General features: G+C 35.7%; 1 protein-coding gene across 11 annotated transcripts in view; it reads right to left on the bottom strand.

Annotated features, from left to right (window-relative positions):
• Positions 1-17,567, bottom strand: part of LRP2 (LDL receptor related protein 2) — a 108,287-nt gene that overhangs the window by 45,867 nt on the left and 44,853 nt on the right. For 8 of the 11 annotated variants that reach the window (XM_040704155.2, XM_040704157.2, XM_040704156.2 and 5 more), the window contains 17 exons: positions 16,598-16,837; positions 15,780-15,899; positions 15,296-15,412; positions 14,238-14,615; positions 13,694-13,708; positions 13,112-13,360; positions 11,977-12,188; positions 11,341-11,525; positions 10,188-10,416; positions 8,993-9,170; positions 7,044-7,172; positions 6,024-6,190; positions 3,394-3,537; positions 2,342-2,451; positions 1,282-1,459; positions 784-997; positions 94-333 (listed from right to left, as the gene is read on the bottom strand). In XM_040704155.2, coding sequence (XP_040560089.1) covers positions 94-333; positions 784-997; positions 1,282-1,459; positions 2,342-2,451; positions 3,394-3,537; positions 6,024-6,190; positions 7,044-7,172; positions 8,993-9,170; positions 10,188-10,416; positions 11,341-11,525; positions 11,977-12,188; positions 13,112-13,360; positions 13,694-13,708; positions 14,238-14,615; positions 15,296-15,412; positions 15,780-15,899; positions 16,598-16,837 — 3,105 coding nt within the window. The remainder of the gene's footprint in view (positions 1-93; positions 334-783; positions 998-1,281; positions 1,460-2,341; positions 2,452-3,393; positions 3,538-6,023; positions 6,191-7,043; positions 7,173-8,992; positions 9,171-10,187; positions 10,417-11,340; positions 11,526-11,976; positions 12,189-13,111; positions 13,361-13,693; positions 13,709-14,237; positions 14,616-15,295; positions 15,413-15,779; positions 15,900-16,597; positions 16,838-17,567) is intronic. The other 3 variants (XM_040704159.2, XM_015289665.4, XM_004942766.5) reach the window with 1 other exon arrangement.

Below are 17,567 nucleotides of genomic sequence, written 5' to 3'. Positions count from 1 at the left end.
TATAAACAAAGGTACTCAAAACATGGCATGCAGGCAAGAAATGCCAAAATATTAGATATTATTAGATCTCATCTTACTATAACTGTCACGTACCTCTTCCTGCTAGTGGTACCATGGCTTCAGAATGATCAGATGTCTCTAAACTAAATCCTTTAATTGCAGAAAGCATAGAAACAATTACAAATGAATTGTATGGAGAACAGGTTCTGTTATCAGGATTTAGCTGAAAGCCAGTAGCACATGCACAGGAGAATAATCCACCAGGTACAGGTAAGCAAAGATGTTGGCAAACTCCTATATTATTACTGCAGCCATTTGAGGAACCAGCAGAATCTGTGAAAGGACGATGTGGAAACACAGAAATCTGAACTGTATCATCATAGACTTCAGCAGATGTACAACCAAATTCATATATTCACACAGCATTAACAATCAGCTGGCAAAAAATATTTTAATTACCATTTAAGCATTATGTGTCAGTAATCTATTTGTTGGTTTCTTCTCATTTAAGATCAATGGATCAAAGAATCAGACAAAAAACATACATAAATTTAAAGCTAAAGTAACAGTCCTTTATGTAGTTAATTTTACATTAATGATATTATAGTAAAATGTTTCATGCCAGTAAGTGCCTTAACAGGACAGAAGAACAACTCTGGGTAAAACCAGGTAAATGCTTCTGGCACATCAATTTGTTCTTAAGGAGCATGTATTCTGTCTCTAATGGAAGTTTGAGTTTTCACAAGTTGGAAATCTTGAAATAGTTCTTCAGCAAATACTCACTATCTCTATAATACACTCGTAGGCACTTCAGTCTTGGGACGTTGTCTCTCAGTACTACTTTGTTTGCTCCAGTAAACTTGTCAACTCGTTCAATAACTTCATAATCTCGATCAGTATAGTATAGAAAGGTATCATACACTGCAATTCCCCATGGATGAGAAAGATGAACGACGAGAGTCACACGATTTGTACCATCCACATTGCCTTTCTCAATCTAAGAAATCAATTTAAAGCTCAATATTACACCTCTTATAATAATTTAAGTTCAATGTTACAAAATCCAACGTACGCTACTAAATGGACACAATCTACCTATCACAGAGAGAAAGAAAAGGTTAGCAGGATGCTAATAGAGATTTGCTTCCTCATTCATCATTTATTTTTAAATGTAATCCATAACTGTTATTCAGATTTTGCTGAAGTAACTGAATTAAGTCTTGGGAATCACAAACACACAAATAAACAGGTAACACCAACTATTACAAAAGTATCACTTACCACTCCTGTGCTTGTGACAGCCCAGTACAACTTCTGTTCTTTAATATCAATGGTAATGAACTCTACATGATCAAGGTTGCCAGTGAAGAGGGTTTGAATACCTGACCCATCCATGTTTGCACTGGCAACCTTTGCTGGAACTCCACTGTCAGTTCCCTGGTCTGTCCAATACAGCTTCCTGTAACACAGGAACACATTATCACATCTATTAGCAAAGCTGGTGATGGAAATCAATGGCGCATAGACAATAAAGCATATGCTTAAACCCATCTCCTTCCTATGCCAAATACTTTGGCACATGATGAATACAAATCACTTAGAACTGAACCTCAATGAAGAAAAGAGATCTTGTTTTGGAAGAACAATGCTTGTTAAACCATTTTTAGAAATCCATATACTCTTTCCTGTATCATCTACCATATGTCAGGAGGCAGGCTCAGAAGATTGTTGGGAGTATAACAAGAAGGTAGGAGAATAATAATTCTGTTCCACAGATGGTTGCAGTTTCAACAGTAAATTTGGTTCCAATTTAGAATTAAAACTGCAAGTTCAAAAACTGGCTCTGAGGAATGTGTGCACTGCTCTGGCCCCAGTTGCTGAAGAACAGCTTAAAAGTGCATAGTGCATTTTTGTACCAGGGACAGAGCACTAAAGTCATGTTCAGTATTGTGCTGTTTAGTATCTGACATTTCTCCCATATAGTGTTATTATCAATAAGCGTAAGAACAGAAATCACAAGATATTAATAATTGATAATTCTCTTTATTCTGGGTCCCCATTTTACGGAGTTTTAGTAGTTTTTTTTTTTTTTATGTTTTTAATACAGTGATTCTGAGATCTTTTTTAATTAAAAAGGTGAAGTATATGGTAAATTAAGGAGAACGGACACCCATCCAACAATTTATGTAGTCATGCAATTATTTTCTAGGCCTTTGAAAGAATAAATTAAAAAAAAAAAACCCTATATCAAATCCAGGATTGAATCTAAAGACCTTAAACTTTAAGAAAAATGTAGAACACATATTCAAGTGCAAATACAACTGCAATTTTAGGAATTTACCCCCTTGCTGGATCAACTGTCAAACCAATCGGCGTGCCAGCTCCCAGAGAGGTACCATCATTGGTAATCAGAGTTTTCCTGTACATTACTTCACCATGCAGCTTCAGGACCTATGCAAACATTGAACTCATCAAAGCATGTAATAAAGAACTTAGGATAGATCAAAGGAATCAAAGGAAGTCTAAATCCATCAAGAGTTGTAATTGCAGGAAACTTGTTCAAACACTATGAAGAAAAAGCAAGTTGCTTGGTACTCTAATATTCTTTCTTCTCCCACATGCACCCCATGAAGAAGCCCAGAACCTGCCCATGTTAATACTAAAGTATCCAAGGTAAAAATAAAAAATAGTAACAAAAAATAGCTATTCTTTCAGCTTCCATAATGTATCGATGTTGAGTATTATGGCTGAAGGCACTGAAGAAATGCCAATTTTATACCTACTACCTTGTATCTGTTTAAATTAGGTAAGTTTTAAATTAAAACTACATATTTACATTTTAGGACAAGGAAATTCATGACAACTTATTCACACTTACTGCTATATTACATTGTGCTTACCCTTTATTTCCCTACAGTAAATGGCATTTTTATTTTTCCCATGCTATCAGACTGCTTGCCTCCAGTAAGATACAGAATAGGACACCAGAGCACTGGGTACCAGATCTTACTGCATTCCATGGCCATATTCCTTTACAGTCAGAAGAAATGCAGCAGGATCTTTGATTTTAAGTGAAAATAATAATGGAAGTAGTAGTAACTACTGTGTTAGGGAAGTTTGTGTGTGAAACACCAGGAATCTACAGACCTGAAGAAAAAAAGATCCATGCACAAATAAAGTTCCCAGAATACACTTTTAAAATCTTTTAACTCTGCACAAACTTAGGTTTGTTTCTTCAAGTGTGCAAATCACTTTTCTTCATACTATTTATATGCTTTAGAAAAAATAAATCTAATTTCTGATTTTCACTAAAAAATAGTTCTAATTTCAAGCTGTATACGTAGCAGCAGAATACCTAGGTTCTCAGTCTTCACAGTTGTTCTTAAATTTTACCTCAATTGACTGTGTTCCTGGGTTACTGTAATAAAGGTTTGCAGATATCCAGTCCAATGCTAGGCCAATAGGAGCACCAATAACAGCTGCTGGAGCAAAAACTGTCCTGTTAGATCCATCTGACCTCACTCTGTGAATTTCACCCTTGGAAAAATAACGTAAGTGTAAACATCCAGAGCAGCTTCATCAAAAACAAACAAACAAAAGAAAACCTGATTTATTCCAACCATGTGAGCATATACTTTATATTGCAATCTTTTCTTAGAAAAATGAATATTTAGCAGTAGTATTTTTATATGCTCAATTCATAAGCATGGTAAAAAAAATTACTGTAAATTGTAACCATATGGTATAAAGAGGCATTATAGTTCATTAACCAAAGTGATTCACAGAAATAAAATGGCTATATAACATGAGCCTGAACTGTCTATTTTTAAGCTATACATAGGCACACTACTGTAATTTGTACTTTATTCTCAAAAAATTTTTACCAGGATACCTCAATTAGCCAGCTTGAATAAAGCTCAAATTTAGTAAAGGAAAATAGTGTTCTCTATAAGCATAAATACAGAAGAACCTAAGTTCTAACAAACTGTAATGGAAGAATCAAAATTCAGATTAACCCTGCAGTTTTCACAGAATGATCTCTGAAACAAATTCTCACTTGCAGGCTCAATAGCATTAGCTGCATGATGTTAAAGCATGATACAAAAACAGAGAGACAAGCTACACTGAGATCTGAAGTGGTTACAGTAGCTGTCCATCTGAGTTTTCTTCCAGTAGCTTCAGTTTTACAGGAGTTCTGCAGAACAATTGCTTTAGAAAAATCACCCGGGAATCATTAGGTCCATATATAGTATTAATTGCTTTGTTAATATACCATCTAACAGAATTACCTCAGAGCAGAATTGAAAATGGCATTTCAGAAAGGGAAATGATGTCAAGAATGATGTCAAGACCAAATTCACTGCTCACTGAAATAAGTGTACTTGCTTAGACACCAGCATAGTGCCATTGGCTGAAATCTAACAAAACTGTGCTATTTGACAATTAACCTGTACTTGAATCCTTAGGCCCACAGAAAAATTAGCAGTGAAGGATCATTTTCTGTACTGTTTTAAATCCTACTTTGAAAGTCTAATGAATGCTGGATATTTATAATTTCTTCTAGCCAGTGTATGGTATCGCAAGTACTTCACTTCGAAGACCACTATGATTTCTTCTGCCTATCACTGGCATTTGCTTTTAAATAACCTATATAACATGATAGCTGAAGATAAAAATATTCTGGACGTGTTTCTCAGATAGATGTGAGGACCCTGATAGTGAGTTCTCTGTTTCCTGCTTCAGACAAGGTGAACAAGAGGATGGATGTTTTCTTGAGATCTAACTAAAGCTTCAATTGTTGTCAAAACTGGGAATGAAATTACAGCTACAAACTATGTAGGTGTAGACAAACTCATAAGAAAAGCCAAACATGCAATGGATGGAAGCAGAAGCAAGTTGTTATGAAAGATGCCTTGTGATAATGGACAAGGAAACAAAGTAGGCAAATATGCTTCTGCTATTATAAACAGAAGGAGTATCTTATTCACAGAGAAATTCACAACTGATACAGATGCCTCAGCTCAGCAGGTGAGCAATGGCAGCTTGGGACCTGCAGGTCATGTGCAGAGGTAGGGGTCACAGCCCATAGTCATTCATCTGTCAGGCTGAAGCTGAAGATCTAACTAAAATACAGTGCTTATCTGCACTCAGCCTGCCATGGCTCCTGGCATTTCACTTGCCAGCTGTGTTAATGGATACATCAGCCCATGACCACCTACTAAACTGTTTGACCTCCTGTAAATGTCAGCTGTATCTATCTGCTGGCTGAGATGTGTCAAGAATATTTTTTCAGACTGCACGGAGGATCAAATAGATTCCCGAGAATTTATCAACTGCTTTTAAGTTTCCAAGAGTGAAGAGACATATCACTGAATCGTAAGTTTCCTACCAGATCCATCTCCCAGGCTTCCACAGAGTAATTAAAGATACTTATTCAAACAATTATAATGATCTATTAAAAATTATTCTGAACTAGTTTTAAAAAATATTAGCCTTGTATTTGCTATCTGTGACTTTTCCACCCTTTTCTTCTATTTAAGAAAAGGATGCCTCCGTACTCCATGCTCCATGAAATGCTCAGACTAGAAACCAAATTATGCAAGTATGCAATTTCATTCTAGTGGTATGTAATTTCATCTTAGTATTTAGTGCCACTGGTCCAATGTGTTATGTTCATGGAGAACTCTTTCAGCTCTGTCTGTAGAGTTAAGTTCTAAGCCAATAGACAGGTGAAAGAGCAGACTACAGCGAAGGATTGAGAGTACAGTTCTGTCAGTGCTATCTGGTCTTCATGTCTCTGCAAGAAATAGACTTAATTAAATATTGTGGTGAACAAACATGAAAACTAATGTACAAATGAGATGAAGTCTCTCTCATATATCCTAGGGAAAAAGTCTTTCATTCTTTTCAACTATAATTATTAAAATTCCTACCTTTAATGCTAATATATTTCAATCATAAACATTGCTTTAAAGTAGGAAGTCTTATTTTAGCATGCATTCTGAACACAAATACTAACTTACTGGATTTTCAACCCAATAGATCATCTGTTCTGAGTCATCAAAGTCAACATCAACACCATTTTGAACTCCTGCTATTGGAACCATGGCATCATTGGTCTTCTCCTCAGGGTTCAGAGAAATTCCATAAATTATATTATCTCTTACTGCAATAAGGAAAGGGTGTTCAACTGTGAAAACACAATGTAAGTCAGAGTTAACTTTCAATACATTTCCTGTTAAAAAATTGCATTGATACATGCCCCACCTCTACCAAAGGTTCCTTAATGACAACAGGGATGACATATATTAGCTGTGATGCTTTATAAACCATTTATCCCTATGCTTTTTAATCCCATGCTTTTTATCCCTAAGGACAAAAGTGGCATAAGAAATGGACATAAATGGAAAATAATATACTTGAACTGAAAACACGATGGCTTCTAGACATCCAAACTGTGAGGTTCATTGAAGTTTAGGAACAAGAAACCAAATTAATCTTAAGCTGGTGCCTGTCTGTTAAAAAGGATCACATTATGTGGTGGTACTCAAGGACAGGAAGGAATGAGACTTGATAATCAAGCAATACCCTCCTGGATCTGCACCTCTACATTTTTAAAAGTGCAATTCTTTGAAGTGTGCTTCCAGGCTGAATATTTACAGTGCCAAGGACAATACTTTGCCAGAATACCCCTTCACATTTTTAACTGATGCTTTGCTCCTTCCAGATGCAACTGCAAAACATTCAACGTGTTGAGAAATTTTAAAATGCAGCTTTTTTACAGTGCTTAAAATAAGCATTTCTTCCATTTCTCCCAAATGAAGAAATCTCTCTCTTTGAGCTCTTTCTAGAACATGGCTCCACGCCTTTAGGCCATGTACATTCCATTCCATCCTTCCTAAGTGAAGTCTGCCTGGAACGGTACCAGACTTTGATTTCATGAGCAGCAGTTCAGAGTTCTGAAGCAAGCTTTTTGCTTGGCAGAGGGATAGCCCTGAAAATCTGTTAAGTCTTTTTTTCATGTCTCACAACTGCTGCCCTACCTCGCATGCAGTTTCTGTTGTCAGGAGAAAGCATCCATCCAGAAGGACAAGCACAGGAGAAAAAAAGCGGTCCAGATGATGAAAGCAAGCAGAGGTGGCTACAGGGTGATGATGCACAGGAATTGATACCTGAAAAGAAAAATAGATTTATTAGCAACTATTAACAATACAAGAAGCTGGAAAGCGATTCGGTGCTACTGAAAATGTCAACTCTTCTCTAAATCAGCTCCAATATTTCCTTGAAATTCAATATCAAGTTACCTACAAGAACCACAAGCATTACAATACACTTAGAACATAAAACTTCCTGTAAAACCAGCAACATTAACATATTGATCTTTCCATTTTATTATTACAAAAGTGTGTCAAATTCCTTTTCTAAATTTTGTTAACTGCATGTGAAGGCCTGCAGGACCCTCAGACTTGGATCACAATAACCTTTCTGGATGGGAAGTTTAAAGTATTTACTGAAGCTTTTTGGAGAAAATTAAAGAAATAACATAGCCAACTATGCATCATTCAAAGGTAGAAGGAGTTCAATGTATAATTTCTTGTAACACTCTGAAACCTGAAGTCTGAGTTGTGAAATAGAAACAAAAGAGTTAAAAGGTCTTTGATGACTACTATTATTACTAGAAATTAAAATTCAACCATTTAGATCACTTCCACAAAAATACTGTTGAAGAGGATATTTCAGGAGAAGTCATCTTCATGAAATAAAAAAATCAGATTGTGAGAATGAATACCCTTAGCAACTACAGCAGGTTTTACTCTAAGAAGGTGGTACGTCCCAGGAAATGACAAATTATCCCTGATAGGAAAAAAAATAACAAGAACTGAAAAGATTTCAACGAGATGGCAATTAAAACGACGACATAAACTCAAAACTCAAACTATAAGAAAATAGCTCATTTCTATCTAAAATCTAGTTGATGTGAAATCTAATGATTTACAAAACAAGAAGGGTGGACAACAGCCGTAAAATTGTATCTGGAATTTCAATCGTCAAAAAATTATGCCTTCATATGCAAATATTACAGTGTTGAGCTATTTGACAAGTGCTTTCTTCTCTGTTTGTCCATGTAAAGAAGAACAAAACAAATCTGAAAGGAAAATCATGAAACAAAATAATTTAATATAGTGAAGAAAATTCTCCACCAGCGGTAGTAATATTTTTAAACCCCAGGCTGTAACGTAAAACTTATTAAATCAGAATTACGATGTATAAATTATTGTTACCCTTTTGTGACTAAATTTAGCAACAGTGCAAAGTAGCTTTAGCTATGAACATGTTTGAGGAAGGTTTTGTTCAAAAACAGCACATACATAACGTAGCACCAGAAATTAATAGCGCATTACTAAGATAAGACTCTGCACTCCCTTATTAGAAAGTCTTCATGACAAAGAGAATGTTAGTCACTGTAATATTTATTTGCAAAAAAACATCCCCAACACAAGATATAGAGCAGAAGGAATCAAAGTCAATCTTGAATAAATTAAAACCCCTTACGACATAATTTCATTAAGTAAAATCAAGCAGAAGTGCTTTCAAGGAATGATGACAGTAATTTGCCTATAAGCATGATATAACTTATGTATGTGGAACAAGTCTGGTTTGCCACAGAGAAATTTTAAAAATGAATATTTTCAAAAATGCTCCAATTTTATGACGAAAACTTCAAAATAAAGAGCAGAAAAGGTGCACATGCTACTTTCCTACTATTCTTTTTGGCTATTCATTAGGCTTACATGTTCCCTAGATCACTCTCATAAACACTGGACTATTCAGCAGGTTAGAAAAGCTGAAATGACCTTCAGTTTTAAGCCAATGGCATAAATTATTTTCTTGTTCTAACCCAGACAATTTGTTGACATGACTGATTCCAGAATGCATGACGTTATTTTGTGACATAGTTTTGTAACCATCAAAGTTGTTTTGCTGAACTTACCATAAGGTTGCTTTACAGGATGAACTGCCACAAGCCCCAGAGGTTGGTGGATGTTATAAATCATAACTGTTTGGTTTCCTCCATGCCATTTATTGGCCCTAATTACTCGGTTAGTATACCGGTCACTCCAGTAGACAAAATCTTCAAAGATAGTTAGAGCATGAGGATGTTGCAAAACCTGTGACGCAAGAATGTTTATCACTTACTTTAGCTCTAGAGATAGTAAAGCTTGCTCTGTAATAATAGAGTTAAGAAAAAATAAAAAAATAAAAAAATAAAAAAATAAAAAGCAGCTGAGTCTGAAAAGCTATTTTTACCAAATGAGTATGAAATATCATCTACTGCCTGAAAATAAAGCACCAATTATGAGGGAACCATTTTTTTTTTTTTTTAATATATACAGGCAAGTAAAAAATAAAGACCCAATTGCAGATTTTCATGGACACAAGAGAAAATGCAAGAGTTATGGATCTATAAAGACCTTGCAGTCCCAATAAGCTTCCCTATAATTTGCCACACTTTTGAAGAAGATGGCTCAATGAAATTTCTGAAGATTGAGGCAAGAAAGATTGCACCTGTTTCTAATGCACAAGAATTGCCTGCCTAGCCAAAGATAAATGGATCCCAAGGTTCAATTCTTAAAATTACACATTGTTATTCATACCAGCTTATGAGAATAAGTAAACTATGGTGCTGGTACACAGTCCTGTCAACTGACAGCAGTACTTTGCTTAAAGACATCCTGTCAGAGGTACCATCTTCACGATATTCCCAGCACACAGCAAATCCTGACAGCAGATCATCCTCCGTTGCTGCTAAGATAAGCTACAGTTATCACTGATAGGAGGAGGCAAGGGGAAATCCTCCAGAGTTTTTTGATTGTACTGCAGATACAGCAGTTAGTAACAGCAGTGTCAGATGTCACTTTTAGACTTCACACATGTAAACAGAAAAATGAGAATGATGTATAGAATTAAGTCTACACTTAGCACTAGGTTCCACTGAAGATCTGAAAGACTGAATAGTTTATGTAATTCATTTTCCAGCTGTAACAAGCAGCTAGAATACTTCATTAATTACTTCACCAGAACATTTTGAACAAAAATTCACATCCAAGGCTATGATAGTGCAAATACACTGTTAAGTAGTATCAGAAAGGAGATGGAAAAACACTGTTTATTAATTAATGTCTTACCAAATCACTCGCAACCACCTGTCGTCTGTTGTTCCCATTGTAATCACAAAAGTCAATATAATCAAGATAAGCATCAGCAAAATACAGAAGTTTATTTGGGTAGTCAATGGAGAGTCCATTGGGCCAGTAGATTTTACTGCTAATAATCACTGTTCGCAATTTGCCATCCATGCTGGCTTTTTCAATTCGGGGGTTTTGGCCCCAGTCAGTCCAGAACATCACATGAGCACTGAAAAAAAGTAACTAAGAGTTACCTATCTGAAAAAAGAAAAAAAAAGCTGCCTATAAGGCTTAATGAGCCAAAAAAATAAAAGCAATACATTTAAGAAATGTCCTAACCAATGATACCAAAATCACTCAGATCAACAACATGTTCATTCAAGACATTACCATCATTTCTGTTGTAAAAACTTTTGAATGCTTCTAAGCTATTTTCTTCTGTAAATAAGAACAGTAAAAACAAGTTACTCCGTCACCATTGTTGTTGACTGTATATGTTGACTGTAATGTGATTGTTTCCTTAATACTAACTTGATGCGGGCTTGTGCTTTCACAGGCATGCATTGATAGTGCTAACAGTGCTGTAAGTGAAGAGCTTCACATGGCTGGCAGTAAGCAGAGTTCAAGGCATTGGAGAGCTCGTAAAATAGACATCTGCACATGAACTGTTCAAATCAGAAAATTTCACTTACTCTGTTACTGCTCAAAACAGGAAGGTATTTTTGCGATGACATTAACATATGATGGCAACTTTTTTTCATTTGAGGCTACAAGGGAACCTATCCTTTGTGAGGTAACAACAGGAAGGCATACCACCTTATGCTGAACGTGTATTTGTGGCACAGTTCTTACTAGTAATGATATACCAAAATTTTAAATTTAAAGGAAGAACCTAGGAAGAAAGTACAGGAAGATCTGTTTCTGAGGAAGACAAATATCTTGTTAGAACAAAATAGATTAACAGATTACAAATAATGATCACTTGAAACTAAATATTCAAAGAACACTCTAAACATATCATTTAAAAACTCTATTTTCAGTTTGCTCTTCCACTTGTCACTTACAATTGCAATACCATTTGGGTATATATCAGGTTTGAATATTGTTATCATAGAATATGTATCTTTTCAAAACAAAAGATAAAAAAACTTACTCAATTCTGGGATCTAACACTAGTCCCCTCGGGTTTGTTACATTTTCACTAATGAGCACAGTTCTGTGGCTCCCATCCATTTTAGAGACTTCAATTGTTTCCAGAACAAAGTCTGTCCAGTAAAGATTGCGTCCTACCCAATCTACTGCTATACTTTCAGTCACGGTGACACCACTGTCAAACACCTGTTTAACAACAGAAATTTAAAAAAAAACCGAGAGAGAATGAGAGAGAGAGAACAAACTAATTGTTATCACTTTTCACGCTTTATTTCTCTATAAATACAGAAAACAGGTAACCAAATCTCAACTATCTTCTAGGCCTTCTTATACAGAATGAGTCTCAAAGTGCTTACTAAGCATATACCCACTATTACTAAGTTCAGCTGGTCTACTGAAGAAGTATGCACCTACTATGGGGAAAATCAGTTTATAGTCTAGTGTTACAAAGCTTCCCAAAAACATTGAGGTTCCTTTTTGAGAAAAAGTATAGGAAACATTAGCTTAGCATCTATTGAGTTGTTTCACTTAGTCTATCTCTCTTAATATATGGGCATTTGCCTCTTCCCTTAAGTGGAGATAGTGTCTTCATTTTCTTTCAACAGTGAAGAGACAAGTGAAACTCAGTGAAACTTACTACTTTTCGGTCAGTCCCATTTTGGTAAGCACTCCAAATTTTATCCTGTGTTGTATCAGACCAAAAGATACGATCTGAGATTGAATCAAAATCAATAGCCACAATATTCCTCCCATCCCTAATGAGAGAATAGATACTGTGTGACTGCGAGGTGATGTTGTCCACAACAATTTGGTTACGACTTGCTACTAGCAAAAGAAGATTCCCAGACTCTGTTAAAGAAAAAGAAATTTAAATAAACCAGTAAGCTATCCGACAGTTATTCTGTTACACAAATAACAATGAATAATTGAGTAATTTGACATGGTTTTATAGCATCAGAGTAATTATACCTAGATGCATGGATTGAAATGGCAAATTCAAAATCAATTCTCAGGCAAATATATTTTATCATATTTATTCTGTCTATCCTGACACCTTGGGATCTACTCTGGCTTTCTTTTATTCTTTCTCTATCATTTATTCCAACAGCCTCTCCTTCCAGTATTATATCAGGACCTTGGGTTCTCAGTTTGCAGCTGACATCCAGAACTTACTTCCCTCTGAGTCACTTTCAACTCCCAGTCGTGATTCAAACTGCAAAGGTCTCTGTCCCACAAACTACCCTCCTCAGACTGCAGAACCTGAGAATATCCCTAAACCAGGAACCCCGTGGTAACAATGAGTTTATGGTTCCTCTAATACAGCTAGCACACTATGTAAGAGATACAGAACAACTGGGTCAGTGTTCCTTGCTCTCCGGAATTAAGAACATGACATAGGCATTAAACCTCATGAAAAGACTGGGATTTAAACTCTCTCTATGCACTGAACTTCATAAAAGAGCAGATTTTAACTTATGATTTAGAAGTGCCTGGCACTGTTTTTTTCCAGAATATTATTATTATTTTTTTTTTTTTTACCACTGTGGAGTTAATAACCCAGTATGTTAATTTTAAATATTGTATTTCAACAAAATAATAGTTTCCAATTAAACCCCTCACGTGGCTGTTTTACTACTCAGGGTGATCTGTTACGGCTGGCTGCCAGTGGCTGCTGCATCTCCTCTTTTAAAACATAACAGTATGAAAATGAAAAAAAATGGACATTTTCTAGCACTACTGTCATTGTTAAGGTTGACATCAGTGGTCCTCACCTGCCACTTTACAAGTCCTCCCATTGGTTTCCAGAATGTATCCTTCATCACAGTAACATCTAAAAGATCCTCTTTCATTGTAACAGTGCTGACTACAAAAGCCTGGAGGGTCACATTCATTAATATCTTCACAGGTCTTGGAATCATTTGTGAGCTGGTATCCAACAGGACAAGTACACTGAGCTCCAAATGGTCCTTGAATACATTCATGAGTGCAGCCTGCATTATTATCAGAGCAGCTCTCCTGATCTGCAATGGGTTTGGGAAAGGAAATAAGCATATAGTTAACAAAGGCTCCCTCTGCTAAATTTAATACTTTGCTGTTGCATTACCAGCCTGAAATTGCTGTTAAAACATGCTGGGCAATCATCAGTTATGCATGTGAGACCAGATTGAGACTCTCACACAAAATACAACAAACACAATGCATATAAAGGCAGATAATATAGCATTTACCACTAAGTCCCAGAATTCACTTGTAACAATGTTTTCAAAAATACCTAGGTTATACAAAATATTTGCTGTACCACTCCAGCACTAAAATCTTAATATACAATAATTTAAAATCACTTATAATCATACCTGGCTGGGGTTCATCTGAGAATGTGCATTGATTAAAGAAAGAAAGGAAAGAAGGAAGGGAAGAAAGAAAAAGGTTATGATTAAATCAAATAATAATCAACACAAATACAAATGCTAGCTACACATAAACTTTCAGATTTTTTCATGATTTTTGAAATTAGAAATTTAAAAGAAAATACTAAAGACTGAATCATGCTTAATCTGAACTTAAGGTGCACCTTTCTTCAGTGAATCTGTTCGAGAAAACAAACCTCATTCCAACATAGTTACATAAAAGCCTATAATGTAGTCAGTGAAAATCAGGATATAATTCAGAGCATAAGACTGGATATAGTTAATGAGTTCACCTTAGTCTCCTTTCAGTGCAAGCAAGTTCCACTTCCTAATTAGTCCCTAAATTGCAGTAAGCTTACAATTCCTGCTAGAAATGTTGCTACAGTAACAATATGTGCTGAATATAACAGCCGTTGTTTGGATACTCTGCATTTCTGTCTGTAGTCACAGCACACTGTAGGTTATTGTAGATGCTTGAACAGTAACTTACTGCACAGTGGGGATTCATCTGCTCCATTAGGGCAATCAGCAGAATTATCACAAACTTTGCTCAGATTCACACAGATACTATGGCCTGGACATTGCCACTGCCAGCTGGGACACCGGAAGGGTTGCGTGGGGCAATCTCTCTCATCACTCATATCCCTGCAGTCATTATCACCATCACATATCCATGCTCGGTAGACACAGTTGCCATTGTCACAGCGGAAAAGGGATGGCGGACAGGTCCTGGCAGGACATCTGTGATGTTCATCTGAGCCATCTGCACAGTCAAGATGGCCATCACATTCCCAGTTAGCAGGAATACAGTTGCCATCTGATTGGCATTGGAATTCATTCTGGTGGCACATTCCTGGTGGTCTTGTAGCTGAAACAGTGACATTCAACAGTTCAGAAACTGGAGATGAAGAGCTACGTTTTCAGTTCTTGCCTTGCTTAAGTAGTTATAACACTAGAAAAAAGATCTGTTGCTTTTAAATCAGGTCATAGAATCACAATCATTCAACCAACACGACATTCCAGAATTTGGACAAATTAACTCCTACTTTATAATACAGTGAATAAAGCAATCTATGGTTAGGCTTTCGGCAAGCACGCATTGCTATCTATGCATATTGATATCTACGTAAATACCCAACACAAGATGAAATTACTCTCTGAAATAAGTTTTCACCATCTCATGTTGAAAAATACTAACTTAAATGTAAATAATGTCTTAAGGAAAAAAAAATTAATATAATTCTCACAGAGTGAAAATTTTCAGTTTCCTAGCTGAATAGACTTTTAAGCCTTGAGACCAAGTTGCCAAGTAAAACAAAACTTTAGAGACAAAAAGAATGCAGGCTCTACTCTTTGCCAGAAAGCTACTCTTGAGCTGAAATCCACTGTTTGAAATTTCAGCTCAGAAGAACTATTTACAGACAAGTTAATCTAAAAACATTTTTGAAGTTTGAATGACAGTATTTCAAATTATCTGACATAGCAGATGAACAAAATTTTGAGCAGCATCACCTAATAAATAAAGCTTTTCAGCATCCCTATACTTACGGCAATCCGTCTCATCTGAGTGATCATTACAGTCAAAAACACCGTCACATTGGTAGTAAGAACTGATACACTGGTCTCCACTTACACATTTAAACTCTGTGCCACTGCAATTGTATACTAAAAAAAGAAAAAAGTTAGTTACTTTATTTTCAGAGCTAGACTGAACCATACTTTTCTACAGGTGCACAAGGCAGCTGAGGCATCAGAAGTCCAAGTTCCACTGAAGACTATGATTTTTATGTGATAAAGAAAATGCAATGACTTTGAAATCTACAGAAGACTTTAATTTCAGCCCTCTGAAGCCACCCAAAAGATCAAAGGGCTTACTATAAGTGCTAAAACAAGTATCATTAACAGAGCTAAATTATGGATAGGATTATTATGCCTATCTGCTATCCTAGAGCTTGTAATAAGAGGTCACCAAAAACACTTCAAGGCACAACAGTAAGAAACAATAAAGAGAAGGAACAAAGGTTACACTTACTGCAGTCATGCTCATCAGCCCCATCTACACAGTCTTTGTCCCCATCACAGACATAGTATGGGTCAATACAGCGATGGTCAGGACACTGAAATTGCCTGGGTTCACAAGTACCTGTGAAAGCTGTTAAGAATGACAGTAAACACACCCGTGTTTAATTTCTCTCATCTGAAATCAGCACAATACAGAGACAACATACAAACAATATCACTAAACTGCAGTCTGCAATGAAGCAGCTAGCAATCATACAAATGACAAGCATTGCTACGTTAACATCAAGAAATTATTTATTCATATGTAGACTGTGTCTCATGCAAAAGAAACAGTCCATTTCAATTAGTGAGAAATAATGCAAATTAAAGTATATGGAGAAACTGTCTTAATTCACTGCAAAATATTTACAGATATTTCTGGATAAAAGCATCAAAGTTAAATTAGTTGACCACAACATTAGTCATTATTGAAATCGCCCATTAAGTCTGTATTTAGAATGTGTGAGATATATTTGATTTCTGCTGTAAGCTGCAGTGGATAACATTATGCAGCATCACAATTCCAACTATCACAGCTGCACCTTCTTACTGCTTTTTAATGTTCTGCTTGCATTTTTAATCTTCTACATGGCGCCGGTAGCTGAAAGTAGGTGAGTTTTCAACATCTTACATACTGACAAACATTAATCCCACTTAGATACTAGATCTTTCTTCCTTATTTCATTTCTCATTTTTACATCAACGGACATGTGCAATATGGACATACACAGGTGTTCATTGTTAGTTTGTTTTGCCTGTTTGTTTTAAAAAGACAGTTCAAATACTCACTGCAATTCTTTTCATCTGACCCATCACCACAGTCATTATCGGTATCACATAACCAGATCCTAGGAATACATCTATTATTGTCACACGTGAACAGGGTTTCAGGGCACGATGTAGGTCCTTGTGTGGGACAACGCAATTCATCACTGCCATCAAAACAGTCATTATGTTTATCACAACGCCAGCGACTTGGAATACACTGCCCATTGGCACAGGTGAAAGCTGATGAGGAACAAGTATTGTCTAAACAAGAAAAGTACAATAAGAGAACACTTTTATAATGACCTCCAAAATTTACCTTCCCTGCCAGCACATTAAGTATATTTAAAAATATTTACTATGCTTACAGAATATCTAAATTATGCATCGAATTCTAAAATGCACATTGCTTAAAATGAAAATGTCACTCATGCTGCAAAACTGTTGCAAAAATCAACCTAAATTCTTATAAGTTTGTTTTTAAGCTGCAAAAATAAAAAGCTATAAATTCAAATCAATCTAAAAAGAAAGCAAGAAAAATCATTCTTCAAGTAACTATTTGTTTTATACTTTCCTTTCCCAAAAAAGATTTATTCTACAATATCCTACTAATAAGAAATAGGTTTTATACCTTACTCATACTTGTTACTTCTGTGCGCTAAGGGGCGCATTTTATTACTATGTCCTGTTTTCTTGTTTGTGATTTAAGGAATTAACTCTGAAGGAGCACCAAACATGCCACAAGAGCCAAGAACTCTTCAGGACTTTAAGAAATAAAGATATTCATTTGTTCTCTCCATTTCACTTGATCAACAAAATAAAATATTTTGTGTCATTTTACAGTAAAACCAGGAAATGAACTCATTTAACTTTTAACCCACTTCACTGTGAAAATGAAGATCTAACAAATAGCTCAGAAGTACACAAACATAATGAACACATGAAAAAAAATCTGTTTAATTCAGTTGTTAAATGAAATAAAGGTGCTGCTTTT

Source organism: Gallus gallus, chromosome 7, assembly GCF_016699485.2.
Source record: "Gallus gallus isolate bGalGal1 chromosome 7, bGalGal1.mat.broiler.GRCg7b, whole genome shotgun sequence".
In the NCBI taxonomy this organism is placed as follows: Eukaryota; Metazoa; Chordata; class Aves; order Galliformes; family Phasianidae; genus Gallus; species Gallus gallus.
This window is presented reverse-complemented; position numbering and strand designations above follow the sequence as displayed.